At 37.0% G+C, this 25,352-nt stretch overlaps 1 protein-coding gene across 1 annotated transcript; it reads left to right on the forward strand.

The window, feature by feature from the left end:
* Positions 1-552: 552 nt before the first annotated feature.
* On the forward strand, positions 553-23,832 carry LOC128704437 (uncharacterized). Its single transcript, XM_070102953.1, has 7 exons — positions 553-706; positions 4,202-4,354; positions 7,625-7,766; positions 7,883-8,472; positions 10,191-10,354; positions 16,929-17,109; positions 22,940-23,832. The coding sequence occupies exons 1-7, from the start codon at positions 611-613 to the stop codon at positions 23,249-23,251; spliced, it is 1,638 nt and encodes a 545-aa protein (XP_069959054.1). The 5' UTR covers positions 553-610; the 3' UTR covers positions 23,252-23,832.
* The last annotated feature ends 1,520 nt before the right edge of the window (positions 23,833-25,352 follow it).

The following is a 25,352-nucleotide window of genomic DNA, read 5'->3' on the forward strand; positions in this document are numbered from 1 at the left end:
CCGGCAAAGGTAGAAACACTGGGCGTGTTTCCTTACACTGGTTGTCCATGTTCACCCATTAGTAAAATGTGTACCTGGGTGTTAGTGGACTGGTGTGGGTCGCATCCTGGGGACAAAACTGACCTAATTTGCCTGAAATGCTCAGCATAACAAGAGGCTTTATATATAGTAGTACGTCATTGATGTCAGCTAGGACTGTGTACCTTGTACATGTACTTGTAATAAATGAAGATATTATATTAATATACTCTAAGATACATTGTTCCAGTGTATGGCCCTGACTTTGTCTACTCAATTTGCATTTAATATCTGGACACACAAAAGGGCGCAGAATCATTCTTCAACTCCATTTTTTTTTAGGTTTCTATGACATAGGAGAGGCCGGTTACTCACTCAGAGAGAGTAAAGTTATTCGGCTTTACCAGAATTTAGACGAAAGATCCACCTAACCTAATTGAAAACAATTGTTCCCGTATTTATTTTCATGAGAACTACTTTACCTTTGCAATTAACACCCAGATTTAAGCAATATTTGATTCCCATAAAGATGAGCCAATACAACGTTGGTTGAAGTGGCCCTATAACCCACAACAATAACAAGGTGTTGTGCATGTTGTTGCTGACAATCATGAATTCTGCAACATCTTTTTCAGACAGTTCTTGTCAGATTGGTAATTTACTCTCAGGATCATGGGAACTCACTCAGGTATGTTGTAAATATAAAAAAAGTCTCAGTAAACTCGCACATTGTATATTAAAATTACACGACGCTAAGTGGAAAGGACCCCAGTGGAAATTTGTTTATTTATTTAATTTATTATTTATTTATTATTTGGACATGATACATAGTTGTACAAAAGAATACAGTGGTTGAGTGTACATGGCAAAAGTCCCTTGTATGCAGAGCATTATGGTCAGGCTTAAAATTAACTTAAGATTAACTAAGCAATGATATATTCAGTGGAAAAATTACAGTAAACAAATTACAACATGAAGTACAAATGAATATTTCAAATAAGAGACATTATAGTTGTACAAATTTGTAGCATATTTGATGAGTTACTGAGCATTCAGTAGAATGGTAATGTAATTACAAAAAACATAGTTTGAGATACAGTTAATCAGTATTTATTTAGTTGTGGGTGAGTAAGTGGTTTTTGAGAAGAGACTTGAATTTATAAACACAGTGATTCTTTTATATTCACAGGTAATGAATTCCAGATTTTAGGGCCTTTTATGTGCATTGAGTTTTTGCATAGTGTGAGATGGACACGAGGAACATTAAAGAGTGATCTGTGCCTTGTGTTATGGTCATGTGTTCTGTTGAGGTTGGTAAGGAGATGTTTGAGGGGAGGGTTTATGTCAGAGTTAAGTGTTCTATGTATGTAGTAGGTGCAGTAATAAGTATGGATGTTTTGTATGGTGAGTAGGTTTAGAGTTTTGAATATTGGTGGAGTGCTGTCTGTAGTGGGAATTTATCATTCTGACTGCAGCCTTTTGTTGGGTGATTAGTGGTCTGAGATGGTTAATTGTTGTTGAGCCCCATGCACAAATTCAAAATAAGTCACTTTGACATTTTTTGGGGTTATTCTTGGTAATCTGCACTATATGATAATTGTACTTAGTGTACCTGTGCCTAAATAAACTTAAGGGAAAAAATGCCAGTGTTTTGACTTATTACTCTTATATCTTCAGGAGATAAATATGCAAGTCGAGAACAAGTAGTTAGTGTTACTAATTTTCAACCCCTCAAAGGGGGTTCCTTGATGCTGGTGAGGGGCTCTTGATCTAGGGAATTGGATCTGTGCTCCAGTTCCCTGCATTAAGCCTGAATACCTTCCATTCCCCCCTCCCACAGGTGCTGTATAATCCTATGGGTTTAGTGCTTCCCCATTATAATAATAATAATAATAATTTTCAAGCAGGGCAGCACTTTATAACTTTTGGGTTTAGTGCTTCTCCATGGTTTTAATGTATGTGAAGTATGCAAGGCAAGATAAGATTTTCTTGGAATTTTTAACCTGGAGGAAGGTTAACCTCCCAGGATAACCTAAAAAAGTCTGTCAATTAGGACTGTCTGTCTTATTTCCATTGTGGTCCTTTAATCTTGTTCCATTGTAGTACTTTAATCTTGTTCCATTGTGGTCCTTTAATCTTGTTCCATTGTGGTCCTTTAATCTTGTTCCATTGTGGTACTTTAATCGTGTTCCATTGTGGTACTTTAATCGTGTTCCATTGTGGTACTTTAATCATGTTCCATTGTGGTACTTTAATCTTGTTCCATTGTGGTACTTTAATCTTGTTCCATTGTGGTACTTTAATCGTGTTCCAATGTGGTACTTTAATCTTGTTCCATTGTGGTCCTTTAATCTTGTTCCATTGTGGTCCTTTAATCTTGTTCCATTGTGGTCCTTTAATCGTGTTCCATTGTGGTCCTTTAATCGTGTTCCATTGTGGTCCTTTAATCTTGTTCCATTGTGGTCCTTTAATCGTGTTCCATTGTGGTACTTTAATCGTGTTCCATTGTGGTACTTTAATCGTGTTCCATTGTGGTACTTTAATCGTGTTCCATTGTGGTACTTTAATCGTGTTCCATTGTGGTACTTTAATCGTGTTCCATTGTGGTACTTTAATCGTGTTCCATTGTGGTACTTTAATCGTGTTCCATTGTGGTACTTTAATAGTGTTCCATTGTGGTACTTTAATCTTGTTCCATTGTGGTACTTTAATCGTGTTCCATTGTGGTACTTTAATCGTGTTCCATTGTGGTACTTTAATCGTGTTCCATTGTGGCACTTTAATCTTGTTCCATTGTGGTACTTTAATCGTGTTCCATTGTGGTACTTTAATCTTGTTCCATTGTGGTACTTTAATCGTGTTCCATTGTGGTACTTTAATCTTGTTCCATTGTGGTACTTTAATAGTGTTCCATTGTGGTACTTTAATCGTGTTCCATTGTGGTACTTTAATCGTGTTCCATTGTGGTACTTTAATCTTGTTCCATTGTAGTCCTTTAATCTTGACAGTGAGGTAGTAAACAATTTATAAGTTAGGTACAGTTAGGTATTACTATGTTACTTTCTTAATTAAACAATAATGTAATGTCTTGTTAATTATTACTATACAGCTGTACTATTTTAATAAAACAATAGTTTATGATTATTGCTATAAGACTCAGGTTACTAAAACTTACTGTATTTGTTCAGTTTCCTTTTTAAAGTAGGCACATTCTAATTACCCAGTATGCAAATAACCCTCACTTTTTCTACTACTACTGTACTACTGTACTACTATACTACTACTGTACTACTATACTACTACTGTACTACTACTATACTACTACTGTACTACTATACTACTGTACTACTATACTACTACTACTACTACTGTACTAATACTATACTACTACTGTACTAATACTATACTACTACTGTACTACTACTATACAACTACTACTATACTACTACTACTACTATACTACTACTACTACTACTACTATACTACTACTACTACTACTACTACTATACTACTACTACTATACTACTACTACTACTACTATACTACTACTATACTACTACTACTACTATACTACTACTACTACTACTACTATACTACTATACTACTACTGCTACTATACTACTACTGCTACTATACTATTACTACTATACTACTATTACTACTACTACACTACTATTACTACTACTACACTACTATTACTATACTACTACTATTATACTACTACTATACGACTACTATTATACTACTACTATACTACTACTATACTATTACTACTATACTATTACTATACCACTACTATACTACTAAAACTACTATCCTACTACTATACTATTACTACTACTACTATACTATTACTACTACTGTTACTACTACTGCTATACTACTACTATACCACCACCACCACCCATCTTACCACTACCACCACTACTTTTCTTCCTCTCTTAGTCTCATCCCTGTCTCCCTCACCTATATATACTGGTGTGAATTTGTAAATGGTCCAAGTTGGATTGAAATGTCATAGTAATCTTCTCTCTTATATTTGGGTTATTTGTGTATTGTTCCAGTCAAGATATTGTGCCTTTTTGTTCTTTACACTCTTAAGTTATTATAGCTATATTACTGCAGTTATCTCTTGCAAGTATGCATATACTTATAAGATTTTATCTATGATCTTTCTTTTAAGAACATTTTTGAGAACCTAAGTTTCCGAGAGGTATCAAGATTTCGGTCTGTGTGTAGGACTTGGGCAGATGTTGGAGCCAAAATATTAGAAAAACGTCGGAAGCTTCATTACCTGACTATACATCCACACAGCATACCCACAACAGAGGGCAAAGTGAGTTTGTTCAGCTGTTTTAATATACTTAGATCACACCAAACTTAAAATACAAGGGAACCTCTTATTAACAGACTAATCAACAGAAGGGGGTGTTCTAGATAATTTGCAGTAATTTTACTTACATTTTCATGGAGGAGAGATGAGGGGTAAACTGTCATGATTGATAATGGTGAAAATGAAAATGAAAATGTTTATTTCCTTGCAAAGCTTACAATGCGTGGTTTACATATTATAAAATATAATTACAAGGAAAGCCACTAGCATGCCTAGGCATTTTGGGCAGACTAATCCTAATTCTTACTCTGTATTGGCTCAGGTTATGGTGTAGTACATTTTAATATACGTTATTGTATACTGATGTGAAAGTTAGGTAATTGAAGTGATTATCATTAATTAGATTGATAATAGTGGGGTAGTACAAAACATACAACAGTATTAGTTATTAATGGGAATGGTTTTATCTCGACATGATACACTGAATTTATAAAAGCTCCTATATTGGTAGAGTATTCTGGCAAACTTTGGACTAACTTAAGATTAATCAGGCAATAACTATACAGTATTAGGAATTTTATGTTTACAGTCATTTGGGCGAGTATAAGTGTGAAATAGGGAGAATTACAGATATCGAGAGTAAGTCTATTTTGTTTTGGAAGTGTTCACGATTCAAAAAAGAGAACAGGTGGTTTTCATATAGTTAGCTGATAAAGAGGAACTGTAAAACTCCTCTTTATTTGCCCATACCAGATAAACGTTGGAGTTAGTGGCTCAGTACACGAGAAGACAACTAGATGCTATCACAATGGACAAAATACAATATTATGGACTTTTGTCTTTTGTCTGATAATTAGAGCTTTTGTCACGCTAATTATTTTGTCCAAAATTATTGAAATCTATTAATAAGAGGTTTTACTGTACAGCCTCTCCTCACTTAACGATGGAGTTCCATTCCTAAGACCACATAGATAAACAAATTCATCGCTAAGTGAGGAGCATACTATAATGGTAGTGAGTTTGTGTCAGCCATCTTTGATATTGTTTAAGTGTCACCTTTGTACCATTTATAATATTTCTGGTATATTCTTAAATGTTTATACAGTAGTGTACTGTATATTGTAATAAACAAAATAGAGGAAATCAGCTCTAATATACATTATTTAGGTATGCATACTGGTCAGAGATCCCATCATAAGTGCAAGGTGTCGGTAAACAAGTACGTCAGTAAGTGAGGAGTCTGTTTATATATCTATTTTTTTTTATCTTGTGTTAGAAATATTCGTATGAATTAACGTGACATTCAGTCTTTTAATTCTGAACTAAAATCAACCTAACAATACTTATCAGCATTGATTTGCAGTCATACTCCTGGTAAATATTCAAACGTGAATTATTTAAAATAATTTTTTTCTTAGCTTTTTTAACAAATTCATTACTTTGTGCATGTTCATTATATGTATGTACTGAGCACATAGACCATATATTTTTTGTTAAAGATTGGTCAAGAAATATAGATTAATATTTAAATATTTTTTCCTTGGTTAGTTTTTACCATGTGAATTCATACTTTGTGAATGTTTATTTTTTACATGTATAGAAAGCTCACATTTGTTTCAAAAAGACTGTCAAGAACCATAGGTTTAATATTTACAATTTTCTTAAGGCTTAATTATAGATACAGTGGAACCTCAAATTTCGAACGTTTCACTTATCGAACATTTCAAAAATAGAACCCTTTTTTTGAACCAATTTTGTCCCTATTATCGAACGCGCCCCTATTTTCGGACTGCCGGGTACCGGACCTGTCTGCCAGCCCGCTCTGTCCGCATTCCTGCGCAGGCACAGTGAGCCAGTCTGGCTTTGTTGATGCTTGAGTGAACACTAACCTGCGCTCTCATTCAAACATTTTACAATTATTTCATTGTGTTTAGTGCTTGTCGGACTGTGAAATAAGCTACCATGGGCCCAAAGAAACTTCCTAGTGGTACTCCTGTGGTAAAGAAAGTGAGAAACACCATAGATGTGAAGAAGGAAATAATACAGAAGTATGAGAGTGATGTGAGACTGGCAAAGAAAGAACAAATCAGGGAAGCTGATGTTGTGAAAGGTGTTAATGTGCTAACCAAAAAAAAGACCGCAAATAGTTGAAGAGGTTGAGAAGTTGTTGCTGGTGTGGATCAAGGATAAAGAGATGGCAGGTGATAGTGTTTCAGAGATGATTATTTGCGAAAAGGCAAGGAAGTTGCATGCCGATCTGGTACAGAAAACTCCTGGAACCAATTCATTGACAGAATCATGTCCTATTTTAGGGAAATGTTAAATAGGCACCAGAAACAGAGGACTGTGGACAGTTATTTTGTGAGACAGGGATCCAGTAACTCAAGCTGGTCCTAGTGGCATTAAAAGACAGAGAAGGGAAGTAACCCCAGAGAGGGCTTTACCTGAAGTCCTCATGGAGGGGGATTCCCCTTCCAAACACTAACCCCAACTCCCTCTCTCCTCCTCCCTATCTTCCAGATGCCATCACCAATCTTCAATAAATGTAAGTAAAAATGTTATTTTATATTTATATACATAATTGAACACTATAGTATTTGTTGTGTGTATGTAAAACTGTAATTAATCTACTTTTTTGTGAATTTTTTGGGTTTCTGGAATGGATTAATTGTATTTCCATTATTTCTTGTGGGAAATATTGCTTCGATTTTCAGACTTTTCGAATTTAGAGCTAGCTCCTGGAACGGATTAAGTTCGATATTTGAGGTCTCGCTGTATTATTTTTTCCTTGGTTAGTTTTTACCATATTCATTCATACTGTATGTATATTATTTTTGTGTATATATGTATGTATAGGGAACTCACATTTGTTTGGTAGAGACTGGTCATGAACCATAGAGTAAATATTTATTTTGTATGAAGACTGTTCAAGAACCATAGACTCAGTATTTACATTGTTTGGAGAGATCGGTTATGAACCAGAGATTTAATATTTATGTCATTTGGTTGGGCTGTGGTACCCTCCTAGTTTCTCTCAAATCTCTTTGCTAGATTTTTTTTTTTTAATATCACTACAGTATTAATCAGATTAGAGCAATATTTAAAGAGATACATCATCCAAAACACAGATAGAACATAATGGTATTTGTGAGTTCCAGAATTGTGAGGACCTTTGGGAAGCTAACCTTCACGAATTTATGTATATATGTATGCAAACTGTAATTAAACATAACAGTTGTGAATCCCAACTGTCTTTATATTATTTTCTTTTAGGTGGCCTTGGGAGAAGCCTCACCAAGTAGTCTGTTTGAGGGCTTCTTTAACCATATTGTAAGCAAGCCCAGTTACTGTATTGCATTTTGTAGTGAAGATTGGCTAAGCAAGCCAGATGTGTTTAATATCAAGGAGGAGAAGGGTAAGAAATTAAAAATTTAGTTATAGTATCTATGATATTGACTTGCTTGGTAAAAACTGTTTGAAAACTACACAGAAATAGTATTTTTGGTATTTTTTATTTAATTTCTTTTACAGGAAATTTGACGCTTCTTGAGTATATAAGTGGGTCCCTTCCACCTACTTGTGAACTTGGGCTAGTGTCTGCCACAGGAGTAATAGGAACTGTTGAAAACAACTTTCAAGGCCATTGGCTTGAGTCAGCCAGCAATATGAATCAAGAAATATTATCCTATCTCTGTAGTAAAGAAAAAGAAAAACATAAGCTTAATAAATGGTGTAAGAGATCAAATAATTCAGAGGAAATAGAGGGCAAAGAGGAAGAAGAAAATTTGCAAAATAAGATATCCCAAAACACCTTGTCTCAAAATGCATCAAAAAGTACATCATCACAGAGCACTTCATCCCAAAGTGCATCATCACATAATGTATCACAAAATACAATATCACAAAGTAGTTCATGCAGTTCATCATCAGGTGATGCAGTCACTGCCATGAAAAACAGTGACATTGTTAAACGGTCTAGTGTTGGATACAGCATTGAGGTAGAAGGGAATAATACATCACATCGGCAAGCAGATGCTGTTTCTCTGTTGCTTATTCCACACCATCCAGGAGTTCAGCTGAAATTCTTCAAACTTTGTGAGGAGACATTCTTCAAGGATTATGTAAGTATTTTTATATTGTATTAGACTGCATGTTTATATTAGTAATATAGCAAGAGAAGCACCTGTGCAGTTTAACCCTTTGAGGGTCCAGAGGACAGTTCTCAGAGTGACAGTCAGGGTCCAAGAATTAAAAAAAAAAAAAAAATTATTTTTGTCTTGTGAAATGGTAGAGAATCTTTTTCTGATGGTAATAAACAAAAAGTACAAAATTTGATGGAAAATTGACGAAATTACACTTGCGAATTTTGCTGCATCAGCGATATTTACGCATTGGCAATTTTGCTGACTTTGACACTCATTTTAGGCCAGTTACACTATTCCAGTTGACCAAATGCTTAGCTTTTTCGCTAGTATTACTTCTATTTTATCGACTGAGCATGAAATCGCCCAGTCAGCTTTCAGCTACCCAATAAAGTGATCAGAAATTGATAATTTGGCCAATTTAATGTCAGAAATAGTTTGTAGACCACTGCACTGTTATAATAACTTATGAGTGCCCCAACTTACGAGTTTTCTGAGTTACGAGCCATTGCTCGGTCAGTTTTTTGCTTTGAGTTGCGAGCCAGAATCTGAGTTTTGAGCGAGCTTCGGATATACAGCCACTAGTTGGCGCAGCAAACGCCATAACATCTGTCCAGCATCTGGCGTCTCACTTGTTCACTGCACTGGTTACCTCGCCGTGGAAGCATCTCTCTTGTGTTGTGCCTGCGTTTTGTGCTTTTTGTACAGCTGTTTTGCCAAATTTCTTTTTTCTAACCATAGGTCCTAAGAAAGTACGTAAGTGCAAAGGACAGTGCTGAAGAAGAAGAGGATGATGTCCACTGAATTAAAGCATTAAATCATAGAAAAACACAAGTGAGGTGTGTGTAGTTGACTTGGCAAGGCAGTACGAGCATAGTACAGTACTAGCAGACCCCAGGCACTCCGATAGACGAGGCATCGTGAAAGTGAAGTGAAAAAAAAAATTGTAGCAATTAAGTTCAGTGATAAAGTGTAGCATTAAGAGTGTAGCAAGTAAGTTAAGTGATTAAGCGATAGAGTTTATGATGAACGAAAGCCACCGAAACAGCACGAAACAAAATTATATCCAATCTCCTCTGCCTATCTTTTCCACCCTCTATTTCCACCAGCATCTTCCGTTACCCCAAGTCTTCTGATCTCCAAGGTAAATACACTTTATAAAACCAGTTTATTTCTTTACATTCTCTTTTATTGTGTTATGTATTTATACAATATTTCTTATTTATAAATACATTTTTCTTATTTAAAAACCCATAACAAAAAAATTGGGGCTGGAATGGATTACTGGCATTTCAGTTAATTTCAATGAGGAAAATTGATTTGATATACGAGCAAATTGAGTTACGAGCTTGGTCACGGAACGAATTAAACTCGTAAGTCAAGGTGCCACTGTACATATATAAAAAACAAATGAGTAACCATTTTTATTTCATGGAAAATTATTCCTTTAATTTTACTTTTAACAGAACTTGATGAGACTGAATATTTAGATGAATTATTTTTTGTCCCTCAAATGACTCTGGAAATGGAAAGGTGGTAAAAAAAAGTCAGAGGAAAAATGTATTTTTTGAAAGAAAAGTGGATTTTTCTCAGGTGTTTTATGGTTATCATGTCCCATTTTTTACATAGTTCACTTTTAGAAGATTTCCAGTTCAGCAGTTCATTTCCAGTTTTCTTATTAATAATATTTATTTCAGCGTAAAGATGAAGATGCAAGTTGTGACAACCTTACCATCACTGGTAGTGAGTTCAACCAAATGACATCTGTGTCACAGGATGACCGAGTCAAAGCCTTACTCATATTTGATGTTGGCCTTGATGAAGGCTTCACAGAAGCTTTCATTCATTCAGCTCTGCTCAGGTGAGTTTTTTTTTGTGAAGAGATACTGTATTTTTATTCACTAAAATTTAGATGCATACAGGATTTACATTACCATAGAGTAAAAGCACTGCATACAGAAAAGTATCTAGAAAGCTAAGAATGTGCATGCTAACCTCCAGTAAAGAATATGGGTGACCTCTGAATTATGCCTCTCCAGTATTTATGACCATTTTTTCTGGAGGATCAGCCCCTAAAAATTTGGATATTTTTTTTTTTTTTTTTTTTTCAACAAGTCGGCCGTCTCCCACCGAGGCAGGGTGACCCAAAAAAGAAAGAAAATCCCCAAAAAGAAAATACTTTCATCATCATTCAACACTTTCACCACACTCGCACATTATCACTGTTTTTGCAGAGGTGCTCAGAATACAACAGTCTAGAAGCATACACATATAAAGATACACAACATATCCCTCCAAACTGCCAATATCCCAAACCCCTCCTTTAAAGTGCAGGCATTGTACTTCCCATTTCCAGGACTCAAGTCCGACTATATGAAAATAACCGGTTTCCCTGAATCCCTTCACTAAATATTACCCTGCTCACACTCCAACAGATCGTCAGGTCCCAAGTACCATTCGTCTCCATTCACTCCTATCTAACACGCTCACGCACGCTTGCTGGAAGTCCAAGCCCCTTACCCACAAAACCTCCTTTACCCCCTCTCTCCAACCCTTTCGAGGACGACCCCTACCCCGCCTTCCTTCCCCTATAGATTTATATGCTTTCCATGTCATTCTACTTTGATCCATTCTCTCTAAATGACCAAACCACCTCAACAACCCCTCTTCTGCCCTCTGACTAATACTTTTATTAACTCCACACCTTCTCCTAATTTCCACACTCCGAATTTTCTGCATAATATTTACACCACACATTGCCCTTAAACAGGACATCTCCACTGCCTCCAACCGTCTCCTCGCTGCTGCATTTACCACCCAAGCTTCACACCCATATAAGAGTGTTGGTACTACTATACTTTCATACATTCCCTTCTTTGCCTCCATAGATAACGTTTTTTGACTCCACATATACCTCAACGCACCACTCACCTTTTTTCCCTCATCAATTCTATGATTAACCTCATCCTTCATAAATCCATCCGCCGACACGTCAACTCCCAAGTATCTGAAAACATTCACTTCTTCCATACTCCTCCTCCCCAATTTGATATCCAATTTTTCTTTATCTAAATCATTTGACACCCTCATCACCTTACTCTTTTCTATGTTCACTTTCAACTTTCTACCTTTACACACATTCCCAAACTCATCCACTAACCTTTGCAATTTTTCTTTAGAATCTCCCATAAGCACAGTATCATCAGCAAAAAGTAACTGTGTCAATTCCCATTTTGAATTTGATTCCCCATAATTTAATCCCACCCCTCTCCCAAACACCCTAGCATTTACTTCCTTTACAACCCCATCTACAAATATATTAAACAACCATGGTGACATTACACATCCCTGTCTAAGACCTACTTTTACCGGGAAGTAGTCTCCCTCTCTTCTACACACCCTAACCTGAGCCTCACTATCCTCATAAAAACTCTTTACAGCATTTAATAACTTACCACCTATTCCATATACTTGCAACATCTGCCACATTGCTCCTCTATCCACTCTATCATATGCCTTTTCTAAATCCATAAATGCAATAAAAACTTCCCTATCTTTATCTAAATACTGTTCACATATATGCTTCAATGTAAACACCTGATCTACACATCCCCTACCCACTCTAAAACCTCCTTGCTCATCCGCAATCCTACATTCTGTCTTACCTCTAATTCTTTCAATTATAACCCTACCGTACACTTTTCCTGGTATACTCAGTAAGCTTATTCCTCTATAATTTTTACAGTCTCTTTTGTCCCCTTTCCCTTTATATAAAGGGACTATACATGCTCTCTGCCAATCCCTAGGTACCTTCCCCTCTTTCATACATTTATTAAACAAAAGTACCAACCACTCCAACACTATATATCCCCCTGCTTTTAACATTTCTGTCATGATCCCATCAGTTCCAGCTGCTTTACCCCCTTTCATTTTATGTAATGCCTCACGTACCTCCCCCACACTTACATTCTGCTCTTCTTCACTCCTAAAAGATGGTATACCTCCCTGACCAGTGCATGAAATTACTGCCATTTGGATTTTAGGGTATGAAATTAATTTCCCCATTTAAAACATTGCACACATATGAAAGAATTGTGTGACTGGTGACGGCTCTTCCTGAAATAATTAGGTTGTAGGTGTAAAGGTTGCCTGTGCAGTACAGTACATACTGTATAGTACGTATACCTATTTCATTGAGGTCATTATAAAGGGATTTTTATTTACATCTTTGTTTGATGTTTCTTCCAGTTGTATAGTGGCCTTGCCAAACATGCCAAATAAATGAATTCTGCATGGTAGTTAAAATTAGTGTATTGCATTGTGATAGTGTATATGTAGTACAGTCTCCATGGGGAAGAGGAGAAGAACCCTTCCTCCATAAGGCATTCATGTTGTAAGAGGTGACTATAATGTCAGAGGAAGGGACCAATAACCACTTCTGTATAAATTACTAAATGTAAAAAGAAGAAAAACTTGCATTTCTTCTTTTTCAGGTCCCCTTGCCTTGGTGGGAGACGACTAGTTTGTTAACAAAAAAAAAAAATGTATTACAGTACAGTACAGTATTTCCTTTAGAAATACTGTACTGTAGTTTCTAGTGTTTCATGTACTGTTTGGTGCTCTTACTCTTGGTTTCTGGTCATTAGCTTCTTAAAAGCTCTTCTGCTATACTACACTTTCAAATTTTCATGACATTGAGGGGTATTTGTCTGTAAAGTCAAAACACTGACATGTAACATCTTCGGCAAATTTACTACTCACATTTCTCAGAAATTAAACATATGTGGACTTGTCTCAGCTGAAATGGCTGGGCCTGAAATCTTTCAAATTTTTATTCATGGTCCAATTTATTATTTCATTTCATGTTTAAGAATTCTAGGTAGTAGGTTGGTAGACAGCAGCCGCCCAGGGAGGTACTACCGTCCTGCCAAGTGAGTGTAAAACAAAAGCCTGTAATTGTTTTACGTGATGGTAGGATTGCTGGTGTCCATTTTTCTGTCTCATAAACATGCAAGGTTTCAGGTACATCTTGCTACTTCTACTTACACTTAGGTCACACTACATATACATGTACAAGCATATATATACACACACCCCTCTGGGTTTTCTTCTATTTTCTTACTAGTTCTTGTTCTTGTTTATTTCCTCTTACCTCCATGGGGAAGTGGAACAGAATTCTTCCTCCGTAAGCCATGCGTGTTGTAAGAGGCAACTAAAATGCCGGGAACAAGGGGCTAGTAACCCCTTCTCCTGTATATATTACTAAATGTAAAAGGAGAAACTTTCACTTTTCATTTTGGGCCACCCCGCCTCTGTGGGATACGGCCTGTGTGTTGAAAGAAAGAAAGATGTTTGAGAATTTTATTTTTAAACTGTGACAACTTCCACAATTGGTTTGTTGTTAATTTTTCTTTAATCATAACTTTGTTTAATAAAATCTCCCAGTTTTTGGCATATGTGTATGGAATTTCAAACAGGTAATAATTATGAAGAAATGATGTAAGTATAGTATAATTAGCTTATTCTGCAACAGTAATGTTTTAATATTATGTCCATTACAACCTCTCCTCACATAGCGACATATTCGTTTACTGACAACTCGAACTTATGACAGGCTCTCTGACCAGTATGCATACCTAAATAATGTATATTAGAGCTGATTTCCTCTATTCTGTTTAATGCAATATGCAGTACACTACTGTATAAACATTCAAAAATACCAGAAATGTTACAAATGGTACAAAGGTGACATTAAAACAATATCAAAGATAGTTGACACAAACCTCCTACCATTATAGTAGTATGCTCCTCACTTAGCGATGAATTCATTTACCGACATGGTCTTAGGAATGGAACTCCACCATCAAGTGAGGAGAGGCGCTGTATTTCATTGCAAAAAAAAATTTTTTCTCGGGTGAGATATAAGCGATTATTGGCAGAAAGGTGGGCTAGTGCAAAGATGAGTAGTGGGGGGGTTGAAGAGGGTTGGAATAGTTTTAAAAATGCAGTATTAGAATGTGGGGCAGAAGTTTGTGGTTATAGGAGGGTGGGGGCAGGAGGAAAGAGGAGTGATTGGTGGAATGATGAAGTAAAGGGTGTGATAAAAGAGAAAAAGGTAGCTTATGAGAGGTTTTTACAAAGCAGAAGTGTTATAAGAAGAGCAGAGTATATGGAGAGTAAAAGAAAGGTAAAGAGAGTGGTGAGAGAGTGCAAAAGGAGAGCAGATGATAGAGTGGGAGAGGCACTGTCAAGAAATTTTAATGAAAATAAGAAAAAATTTTGGAGTGAGTTAAACAAGTTAAGAAAGCCTAGGGAAAATATGGATTTGTCAGTTAAAAACAGAGTAGGGGAGTTAGATGGGGAGATGGAGGTATTGGGTAGATGGCAAGAATATTTTGAGGAACTTTTAAATGTTAAGGAAGAAACAGAGGCAGTAATTTCATGCACTGGTCAGGGAGGTATACCATCTTTTAGGAGTGAAGAAGAGCAGAATGTAAGTGTGGGGGAGGTACGTGAGGCATTACGTAAAATGAAAGGGGGTAAAGCAGCTGGAACTGATGGGATCATGACAGAAATGTTAAAAGCAGGGGGGGATATAGTGTTGGAGTGGTTGGTACTTTTGTTTAATAAATGTATGAAAGAGGGGAAGGTACCTAGGGATTGGCAGAGAGCATGTATAGTCCCTTTATATAAAGGGAAAGGGGACAAAAGAGACTGTAAAAATTATAGAGGAATAAGCTTACTGAGTATACCAGGAAAAGTGTACGGTAGGGTTATAATTGAAAGAATTAGAGGTAAGACAGAATGTAGGATTGCGGATGAGCAAGGAGGTTTTAGAGTGGGTAGGGGATGTGTAGATCAGGTGTTTACATTGAAGCATATATGTGAACAGTATTTAGATAAAGATAGGGAAGTTTTTATTGCATTTATGGATTTAGAAAAGGCATATGATAGAGTGGATAGAGGAGCAATGTGGCAGATATTGCAAGTATATGGAATAGGTGGTAAGTTATTAAATGCTGTAAAGAGTTTTTATGAGGATAGTGAGGCTCAGGTTAGGGTGTGTAGAAGAGAGGGAGACTACTTCCCGGTAAAAGTAGGTCTTAGACAGGGATGTGTAATGTCACCATGGTTGTTTAATATATTTATAGATGGGGTTGTAAAGGAAGTAAATGCTAGGGTGTTTGGGAGAGGGGTGGGATTAAATTATGGGGAATCAAATTCAAAATGGGAATTGACACAGTTACTTTTTGCTGATGATACTGTGCTTATGGGAGATTCTAAAGAAAAATTGCAAAGGTTAGTGGATGAGTTTGGGAATGTGTGTAAAGGTAGAAAGTTGAAAGTGAACATAGAAAAGAGTAAGGTGATGAGGGTGTCAAATGATTTAGATAAAGAAAAATTGGATATCAAATTGGGGAGGAGGAGTATGGAAGAAGTGAATGTTTTCAGATACTTGGGAGTTGACGTGTCGGCGGATGGATTTATGAAGGATGAGGTTAATCATAGAATTGATGAGGGAAAAAAGGTGAGTGGTGCGCTGAGGTATATGTGGAGTCAAAAAACGTTATCTATGGAGGCAAAGAAGGGAATGTATGAAAGTATAGTAGTACCAACACTCTTATATGGGTGTGAAGCTTGGGTGGTAAATGCAGCAGCGAGGAGACGGTTGGAGGCAGTGGAGATGTCCTGTTTAAGGGCAATGTGTGGTGTAAATATTATGCAGAAAATTCGGAGTGTGGAAATTAGGAGAAGGTGTGGAGTTAATAAAAGTATTAGTCAGAGGGCAGAAGAGGGGTTGTTGAGGTGGTTTGGTCATTTAGAGAGAATGGATCAAAGTAGAATGACATGGAAAGCATATAAATCTATAGGGGAAGGAAGGCGGGGTAGGGGTCGTCCTCGAAAGGGTTGGAGAGAGGGGGTAAAGGAGGTTTTGTGGGTAAGGGGCTTGGACTTCCAGCAAGCGTGCGTGAGCGTGTTAGATAGGAGTGAATGGAGACGAATGGTACTTGGGACCTGACGATCTGTTGGAGTGTGAGCAGGGTAATATTTAGTGAAGGGATTCAGGGAAACCGGTTATTTTCATATAGTCGGACTTGAGTCCTGGAAATGGGAAGTACAATGCCTGCACTTTAAAGGAGGGGTTTGGGATATTGGCAGTTTGGAGGGATATGTTGTGTATCTTTATATGTGTATGCTTCTAGACTGTTGTATTCTGAGCACCTCTGCAAAAACAGTGATAATGTGCGAGTGTGGTGAAAGTGTTGAATGATGATGAAAGTATTTTCTTTTTGGGGATTTTCTTTCTTTTTTGGGTCACCCTGCCTCGGTGGGAGACGGCCGACTTGTTGAAAAAAAAAAAAAAAAAATTAATTATTCTTTCCAAATGTTGTGTTTAGGAATATAATTCATTACGTTTTTAATTTGGTTTTCAGGCAAAATCATAAATTGGCTCTTGGAGGTGGTGTTGCTGATAGTGTGCATACTGGCAAGAATACTTCGTTTAGCCAGAGTAGTTTTGGTATTGCGATATGTGGACCAAATGTAATGGCGGCTTCAGTCGTTATACCAAAATACATTAATAACCCCAAGGGTTTGGATGACTTTATGAAAGAGGTAAGTTCATGTCTGTTATTTGTTGATAAAATATTTCTTGTGATGTAAATGGTTTATAAAACCGACAAGTTGAAGAATGAGACACTGTTGCAACATTTGGGACTCTTTGTTGAGGAAATGCTTTGCCAGCCAGTGACTTCTTCAGTCCATTACTGAGAAGAACTGTGTGTCATTCTTCAAAATATTTAATGATTTCTGATTTTGTGGGAATAGTTTATAAAGGCAGTAAAGTAGATGAGAAGCACCAGATGGACAAATTAGTTTTTTTTATGGAAAGTTAAAACTAAAAATTACAGTCAATTTTTTAATGTTAACACCCTTCATGTTAATAATTTATCAGTATAAATATTCAGTTATTTTAAAAATATATTAGTTACGATGTCTTGTGACCAGGGTTTCCATAGGTCAGAAGATGGTGGCATTGCACAGTACTGTAGTTGCATTTGAGATGACCCTTTTACATAGCATGTGGGACAGAAATAGAGCCATTACTTATTTTATTTAAGTATCAGTACTGTATTATCAAGTCTTAATAAAGGTTACATTCTGGTGAAACATTGTCTCTCATAGGCTCTTTCTCGGTAGTTTGTCTTGTTTTTCTAAGACTAAAGCTGTAAGTTTAATTATATTGTACTGTACATAGTTAAATACATGCCAAATGTGTACATGGTTATATTGTATTAGAATAACAGGTTATTGGTAACAAGAATATACTGGCTATTTATGTACAGTACTGTAGTACTAGTGGAACTACTTGATACTTGAATATATGCAAGAAAATTATTGTATGAGTGTATTTACTTAAGAATAAAACTTTCAGTATTAATTGTGATGTTACAGAACTTTGAATTATTTTTGTATATATATGTATATGTATAGTAGTACTAATGCATACAGTACTACTGTTCTCCACATTTGTGACGGTTACATTTGTGCAGATGGTGAAATCTTTGATACAGAGTGTTTATTCCAACATGGGAGCCTAACGAAAGATGGTATAATATTGTACATGAGCCATTATTCTGGAATCTAGCAGCAGGTAGTGGACATTGCAATACAGATATATTGCATGTGTGAGCTTGAAACTCATGGATACATAAGTAATGCAATACTGGATAGCTGAGTGACATGCAGGGTGTCCTTGACATCTTCATCTATGGGGAAGATTAAACAATTTGCAAATAATTGAATTAAAATTGAATGCCATTAACAGCCATAGATGCATTAATTCTTGTACTTTTTTTTTAGCATTTAAGGTGAAAATGCTAATCTGGGAACATACATTCCAAATATTTTTTCTTCAGTGCTGCAGTACTGAAAGAATTAAAAAGCACAACACCATTACTGGAACAAGATACAAATAACTCGCACATGGAAGAATGAAACTTATGACATTTTGGTCCAACTTGTTAATGGTGTGACTAGTTAATGGTCCAGATCAGACTGAAATGTAATCATAAGTTTCATTCTCCTGTGTGTGGGTTGGTTGTATAGTGTTGAAGTACTGTATGTTTTTGAGTTATAAACCATGAAGAATCAAAAAAATAAAAATTAGCCATTTTTCATTAGGTGTGTTAGACTGGGAAGGACAAACTTAAATCACGCCCACACCACCAATATAATAATACTTTTAACAATTTGTTAGTGTGGTCCCTACTCTTGATTCACTGTAGGTACAGTTAAACACACTGATAGCTGATAGATTACAACCTTTCTACTACACATTGATCAGTTGGCTCCTACTCTTCAGGAGGGAGGAGCAAGCTGAAAATCCACAGCAGTAAGCTTTCCATAGTGAGACCTTAGTCAAGCTGATTATAAGTAGCTGAATGGTAGGAGTGGGAGCCTGCACAGTGTCTGCAGTTGACACTACAGTAAGCATCAGTGTGCCTGTGAATAAGAGAAAATAGACAAGGTAATAGACTGGGTGTAACAGTGATTTAACATACGAACATAAGGAGGGAACATTGCAGGAGGCCTGCTGGCCCCATGCTGGGCAAGTCTAACTTACACCCACCCACACCCCACTCATGTACTTTCTTCTTTCAACAAACTAGCTGTATCCCACAAAGGCAGGGTAGCCCAAAAAAGACAAATGAAAGTTTCTCTTTTTAAATTTAGTAATATATACAGGAGAAGGGGTTACTAGCCCTTTGCTCCCAGCATTTTTGTTGCCTCCTACAACATGCATGACTCATGGAGGAAGATTACTGTTCCACTTCCCCATGGAGATAAGAGGAAATAAACAAGAACAAGAAATAGTAAGAAAATAGAAGAAAACCCAGAGGGGTGTGTATATATATGCTTGTACATACCTAAAATTTTGTATATTCATGAGACAGTAAAGATGCCAGCAATCCTACCATCCTGTAAAACAATTACAGGTTTCTGTTTTGCACTCACTTGGGAGGACAGTAGTACCTCCCTGTGTGGTTGCTGTCTATCAACCTACTACCAACACTCATGTACTTATCTAACCTTTTTTAAAGCTATGAAAGGTTTTTGTTTTAGTGACGCTACTTAAGAGTTTGTTCCACTCTTCCACAACTCTTAATACATTCATCAGGGTCTAGGGATTTGTTTGACTTTATCTACCTATTTGTTTGAGAACCATATCACTATTGACTTCGGTTGTGCATAACTTATTTTTGTCTTGACCTATATAATTTATGATTTATCAAATTTCTCTAGTATCTTCCTGCATAAAAACTGAAGAAAAAAGTGTTGAAGGTTATACATATTTCCTTGTCACTGATGGTAAGCTGACCAGAGCAGCTTTTAAGTGGGCCTGTCTTGTCCCTAATCATATTCTTGTATTTTTTATTTATTTTATTATCACACTGGCCGATACCCACCAAGGCAGGGTGGCCCGAAAAAGAAAAACTTTCACCATCATTCACTCCATCACTGTCTTGCCAGAAGGGTGCTTTACACTACAGTTTTTAAACTGCAACATTAACACCCGTCCTTCAGAGTGCAGACACTGTACTTCCCATCTCCAGGACTCAAGTCCGGCCTGCCGGTTTCCCTGAACCCCTTCATAAATGTTACTTTGCTCACACTCCAACAGCACGTCAAGTATTAAAAACCATTTGTCTCCATTCACTCCTATCAAACACGCTCATGCATGCCTGCTGGAAGTCCAAGCCCCTCGCACACAAAACCTCCTTTACCCCCTCCCTCCAACCTTTCCTAGGCCGACCCCTACCCCGCCTTCCTTCCACTACAGACTGATACACTCTTGAAGTCATTCTGTTTCGCTCCATTCTCTCTACATGTCCGAACCACCTCAACAACCCTTCCTCAGCCCTCTGGACAACAGTTTTGGTAATCCCGCACCTCCTCCTAACTTCCAAACTACGAATTCTCTGCATTATATTCACACCACACATTGCCCTAAGACATGACATCTCCACTGCCTCCAGCCTTCTCCTCGCTGCAACATTCATCACCCATGCTTCACACCCATATAAGAGCGATTGGTGGAATGATGATGTAAAGAGAGTAGTAAGGGAGAAAAAGTTAGCATATGAGAAGTTTTTACAAAGTAGAAGTGATGCAAGGAGGGAAGAGTATATGGAGAAAAAGAGAGAGGTTAAGAGAGTGGTGAAGCAATGTAAAAAGAGAGCAAATGAGAGAGTGGGTGAGATGTTATCAACAAATTTTGTTGAAAATAAGAAAAAGTTTTGGAGTGAGATTAACAAGTTAAGGAAGCCTAGAGAACAAATGGATTTGTCAGTTAAAAATAGGAGAGGAGAGTTATTAAATGGAGAGTTAGAGGTATTGGGAAGATGGAGGGAATATTTTGAGGAATTGTTAAATGTTGATGAAGATAGGGAAGCTGTGATTTCGTGTATAGGGCAAGAAGGAATAACATCTTGTAGGAGTGAGGAAGAGCCAGTTGTAAGTATGGGGAAGTTCATGAGGCAGTAGATAAAATGAAAGGGGGTAAGGCAGCCGGGATTGATGGGATAAAGATAGAAATGTTAAAAGCAGGTGGGGATATAGTTTTGGAGTGGTTGGTGCAATTATTTAATAAATGTATGGAAGAGGGTAAGGTACCTAGGGATTGGTAGAGAGCATGCATAGTTCCTTTGTATAAAGGCAAAGGGGACAAAAGAGAGTGCAAAAATTATAGGGGGATAAGTCTGTTGAGTATACCTGGTAAAGTGTATGGTAGTTATTATTGAAAGAATTAAGAGTAAGATGGAGAATAGGATAGCAGATGAACAAGGAGGCTTTAGGAAAGGTATGGGGTGTGTGGACCAGGTGTTTACAGTGAAACATATAAGTGAACAGTATTTAGACAAGGCTAAAGAGGTCTTTGTGGCATTTATGGATTTGGAAAAGGCGTATGACAGGGTGGATAGGGGGGCAATGTGGCAGATGTTGCAGGTGTATGGTGTAGGAGGTAGGTTACTGAAAGCAGTGAAGAGTTTTTATGAGGATAGTGAGGCTCAAGTTAGAGTATGTAGGAAAGAGGGAAATTATTTCCCAGTAAAAGTAGGCCTTAGACAAGGATGTGTGGTGTCACTGTGGTTGTTTAATATATTTATAGATGGGGTTGTAAGAGAAGTAAATGTGAGGGTCTTGGCAAGAGGTGTGGAGTTAAAAGATAAAGAATCACACATAAAGTGGGAGTTGTCACAGTTGCTCTTTGCTGATGACACTGTGCTCTTGGGAGATTCTGAGGAGAAGTTGCAGAGATTGGTGGATGAATTTGGTAGGGTATGCAAAAGAAGAAAATTAAAAGTGAATACAGGAAAGAGTAAGGTTGAGGATAACAAAAAGATTAGGTGATGAAAGATTGGATATCAGATTGGAGGGAGAGAGTATGGAGGAGGTGAATGTATTCAGATATTTGGGAGTGGACGTGTCAGCGGATGGGTCTATGAAAGATGAGGTGAATCATAGAATTGATGAGGAGAAAAGGGTGAGTGATGCACTTAGGAGTCTGTGGAGACAAAGAACTTTGTCCTTGAAGGCAAAGAGGGGAATGTATGAGAGTATAGTTTTACCAACACTCTTATATGGGTGTGAAGCATGGGTGATGAATGTTGCAGCGAGGAGAAGGTTGGAGGCAGTGGAGATGTCATGTCTGAGGGCAATGTGTGGTGTGAATATAATGCAGAGAATTTGTAGTTTGGAAGTTAGGAGGAGGTGCGGGATTACCAAAACTGTTGTTCAGAGGGCTGAGGAAGGGTTGTTGAGGTGGTTCGGACATGTAGAGAGAATGGAGCAAAACAGAATGACTTCAAGAGTGTATCAGTTTGTAGTGGAAGGAAGGCGGGGTAGGGGTCGGCCTAGGAAAGGTTGGAGGGAGGGGGTAAAGGAGGTTTTGTGTGCAAGGGGCTTGGACTTCCAGCAGGCATGCGTGAGTGTGTTTGATAGGAGTGAATGGAGACAAATGGTTTTTAATACTTGATGTGCTGTTGGAGTGTGAGCAAAGTAACATTTATGAAGGGGTTTAGGGAAACCGGCAGGCCGGACTTGAGTCCTGGAGATGGGAAGTACAGTGCCTGCACTCTGAAGGAGGGGTGTTAATGTTGCAGTTTAAAAACTGTAGTGTAAAGCACCCTTCTGGCAAGACAGTGATGGAGTGAATGATGGTGAAAGTTTTTCTTTTTCGGGCCACCCTGCCTTGGTGGGAATCGGCCAGTGTGATAATAAAAAAAAAATATATAAAACACTGATATAGCAATGCTAAACCCAATGGTGTGTATAAAACTGATGTCATGCACCTCAAGGGTAGTACATGTATATGTATTCATAAAAACAATTAATGTACAATATATTTTTTCTTGTAAATGAAATGTATTTTCTTATTCAGTTGAAATCGTGTGGGCTTCCTGAAGACCAGAGTGTAGCATTTATGTTTTCCTGCTGTGGTCGTGGCTACTCTTGGTATCGTCGCCGAGGCAATCCTTGGTTTGATTACCATAGTGTGGAAACTAAAGCCTTCAGACAATTCTTCCCTAATACACCGATCTTTGGCTTCTTTGGTGGAGGAGAGATAGGTTTGAATCACTTTCCAAAGTTTTGTGAGAGAGAGCAAGAAGATGAAAGAGTTCTACACAAGAAAAGAAAAAAGAAAATGTTTCATCAGTTTTCAACCATCATTGTCTTTTTGTCATTTTTGTGATGTAATTTAATGCATGTAGTAATCATAGCATATGATTATCACTGTGGGTGTCCTCCTTCATATACATATAAATTTATCATCATTTTTGAACATGTAAATTTTATAGTTATTATTTTAGTTGTGGTGAAGTACCCTTGTTACTTGAGTTTTTAAATGAATAGAACACTAAACATAGGTCTATTTTTAGCTGAACTGAAAATAGATCTGAAAGTAAAAAAACTGCCTATTTCTGCATAATTTAATACCTAATCAATCGTACAGCATGGTATATGTAAAATCCAGCAAAGTCATACAGTCATGCATCGCTTAATGACAAGGATACATTCTGAGAACTGCATCATTAGGCGATTTCGTCATGTGCAAACATCATAGAGATGTGTAAGACTGCTCCTGGCGTACTGTGTTACAATAAACTATTTTTTTATATATAGAAACAGTACACTCAAAGAGTAACGATAAAAAGTATAATATAGTAAATACATAAAGTAACATACAATAGTTGTTTATTATAAAGTACAGTGGACCCCCGCATAACGATTACCTCCGAATGTGACCAATTATGTAAGTGTATTTATGTAAGTGCGTTTGTACGTGTATGTTTGGGGGTCTGAAATGGACTAATCTACTTCACAATATTTCTTATGGGAACAAATTCGGTCAGTACTGGCACCTGAACATACTTCTGGAGTGAAAAAATATCGTTAACCGGGGGGTCCACTGTATTTCGTGGCTTATAAGACTTGTTTAAGTTTCAATGGCTCGGCATCGGACGTACGTAACCGGGAGAGCTACAGCCCACCCCACACCCAAACTTATAGGACGCAGGGTGGTTTTTGGAGACATTTATGAAAAAAAAAAATGGGTCTAATAAGCTTCTAAATACAGTGTGTACCATACATAATTGTATGTGTTATGCTTTTATACGACTGGCAGCACATGGGACCACTGTCATATACACAGTCCATCATTGACCAAAATATTGTTATGCGGGACATGACTGTAATACTAAATTATGAAACGTTTCTGCTGTACACAAGGTATATAATGTAATGCTAGAATGTGATTAGAGATGTGTTAGAGGATGCTATTTATTGCCTGTCTCATTGTTGCTTTCAAAGAATGAAGGATTGTCTCATTTTTAATTTTTTTTATCCAGTTGTATTAATTAATGCTTTGTTATAAGCTTGTCATTGAAAACCTAACTGATATTGTTCACCATTAATTTTGTTCCAGTTCCTTAGATCAGAAGTCTTTAACATCCCATTGAAGAGATGGGTGAATTATTGTAGTTATGGGTGAATGGTGAACCTACATGGCTCATAAGAACATAAGAAAGGAGGAACACTGCAGCAGGCCTGTTGGCCCATACTAGGCAGGTCCTTTACAATTCATCCCACTAACAAAACATTTGCCCAACCCAATTTTCAATGCTACCCAAGAAATAAGCTCTGATGTGCAAGTCCCACACAAATCCAACCCCTCCTACTCATGTACTTATCCAACCTAAATTTGAAACTACCCAAAGTCCTAGCCTCAATAACCCAACTAGGTAGACTGTTCCACTCATCAACAACCCTATTTCCAAACCAATACTTCCCTATGTCCTTTCTAAATCTAAACTTATCTCATTTAACCCTTTCAGGGTCCAAGGCCAAAATCTGAAGTGGTGCTCCAGTGTCCAAGAAATTTTGAAAAAAAAAAAAATTATTTTTTCTTACAGAATTAAAGAGCATATTTTTGTGAAGGTAATAAGACAAAAAAAAAAAAATCTGATCAGTACTTACCGAGATACAGTGCCAAGAAGTTTGTCAAAAATGATGTGGTGGCGGCAACATCGACGAATTCCACATACGCGCATTACATTATTTTGTGGTTTTAGTTGTTTTTTCTTTTCTTTTCCAATTTTTTTCTATTCCTACTAACATTTGGGGCCTGAGAGACCAATACTGTATATAATGTATATATATAAACTCACTGTATTGAACACAATAACCGCACTAAAGTTATCATATTATTGTTTACCACTGTTGTTTATTACAATAAACATGCACAAATATTGTATAATACTAATGTTCTATCATATATTTACATATTTACAATC

The sequence above is a fragment of the Cherax quadricarinatus genome, chromosome 84 (assembly GCF_038502225.1).
Source record: "Cherax quadricarinatus isolate ZL_2023a chromosome 84, ASM3850222v1, whole genome shotgun sequence".
Classification (NCBI taxonomy): domain Eukaryota; kingdom Metazoa; phylum Arthropoda; class Malacostraca; order Decapoda; family Parastacidae; genus Cherax; species Cherax quadricarinatus.

Excerpts from the sequence above, each read along its gene's own strand:
- LOC128704437 (XM_070102953.1), top strand. The coding sequence starts at position 611 with ATGTTGTTGCTGACAATCATGAATTCTGCAACATCTTTTTCAGACAGT. Across the intron at positions 7,767-7,882 it reads TAATATCAAGGAGGAGAAGG|GAAATTTGACGCTTCTTGAG; the intron begins GTAAGAAATTAA and ends TTTCTTTTACAG. Across the intron at positions 10,355-16,928 it reads ATTCATTCAGCTCTGCTCAG|GCAAAATCATAAATTGGCTC; the intron begins GTGAGTTTTTTT and ends TTTGGTTTTCAG.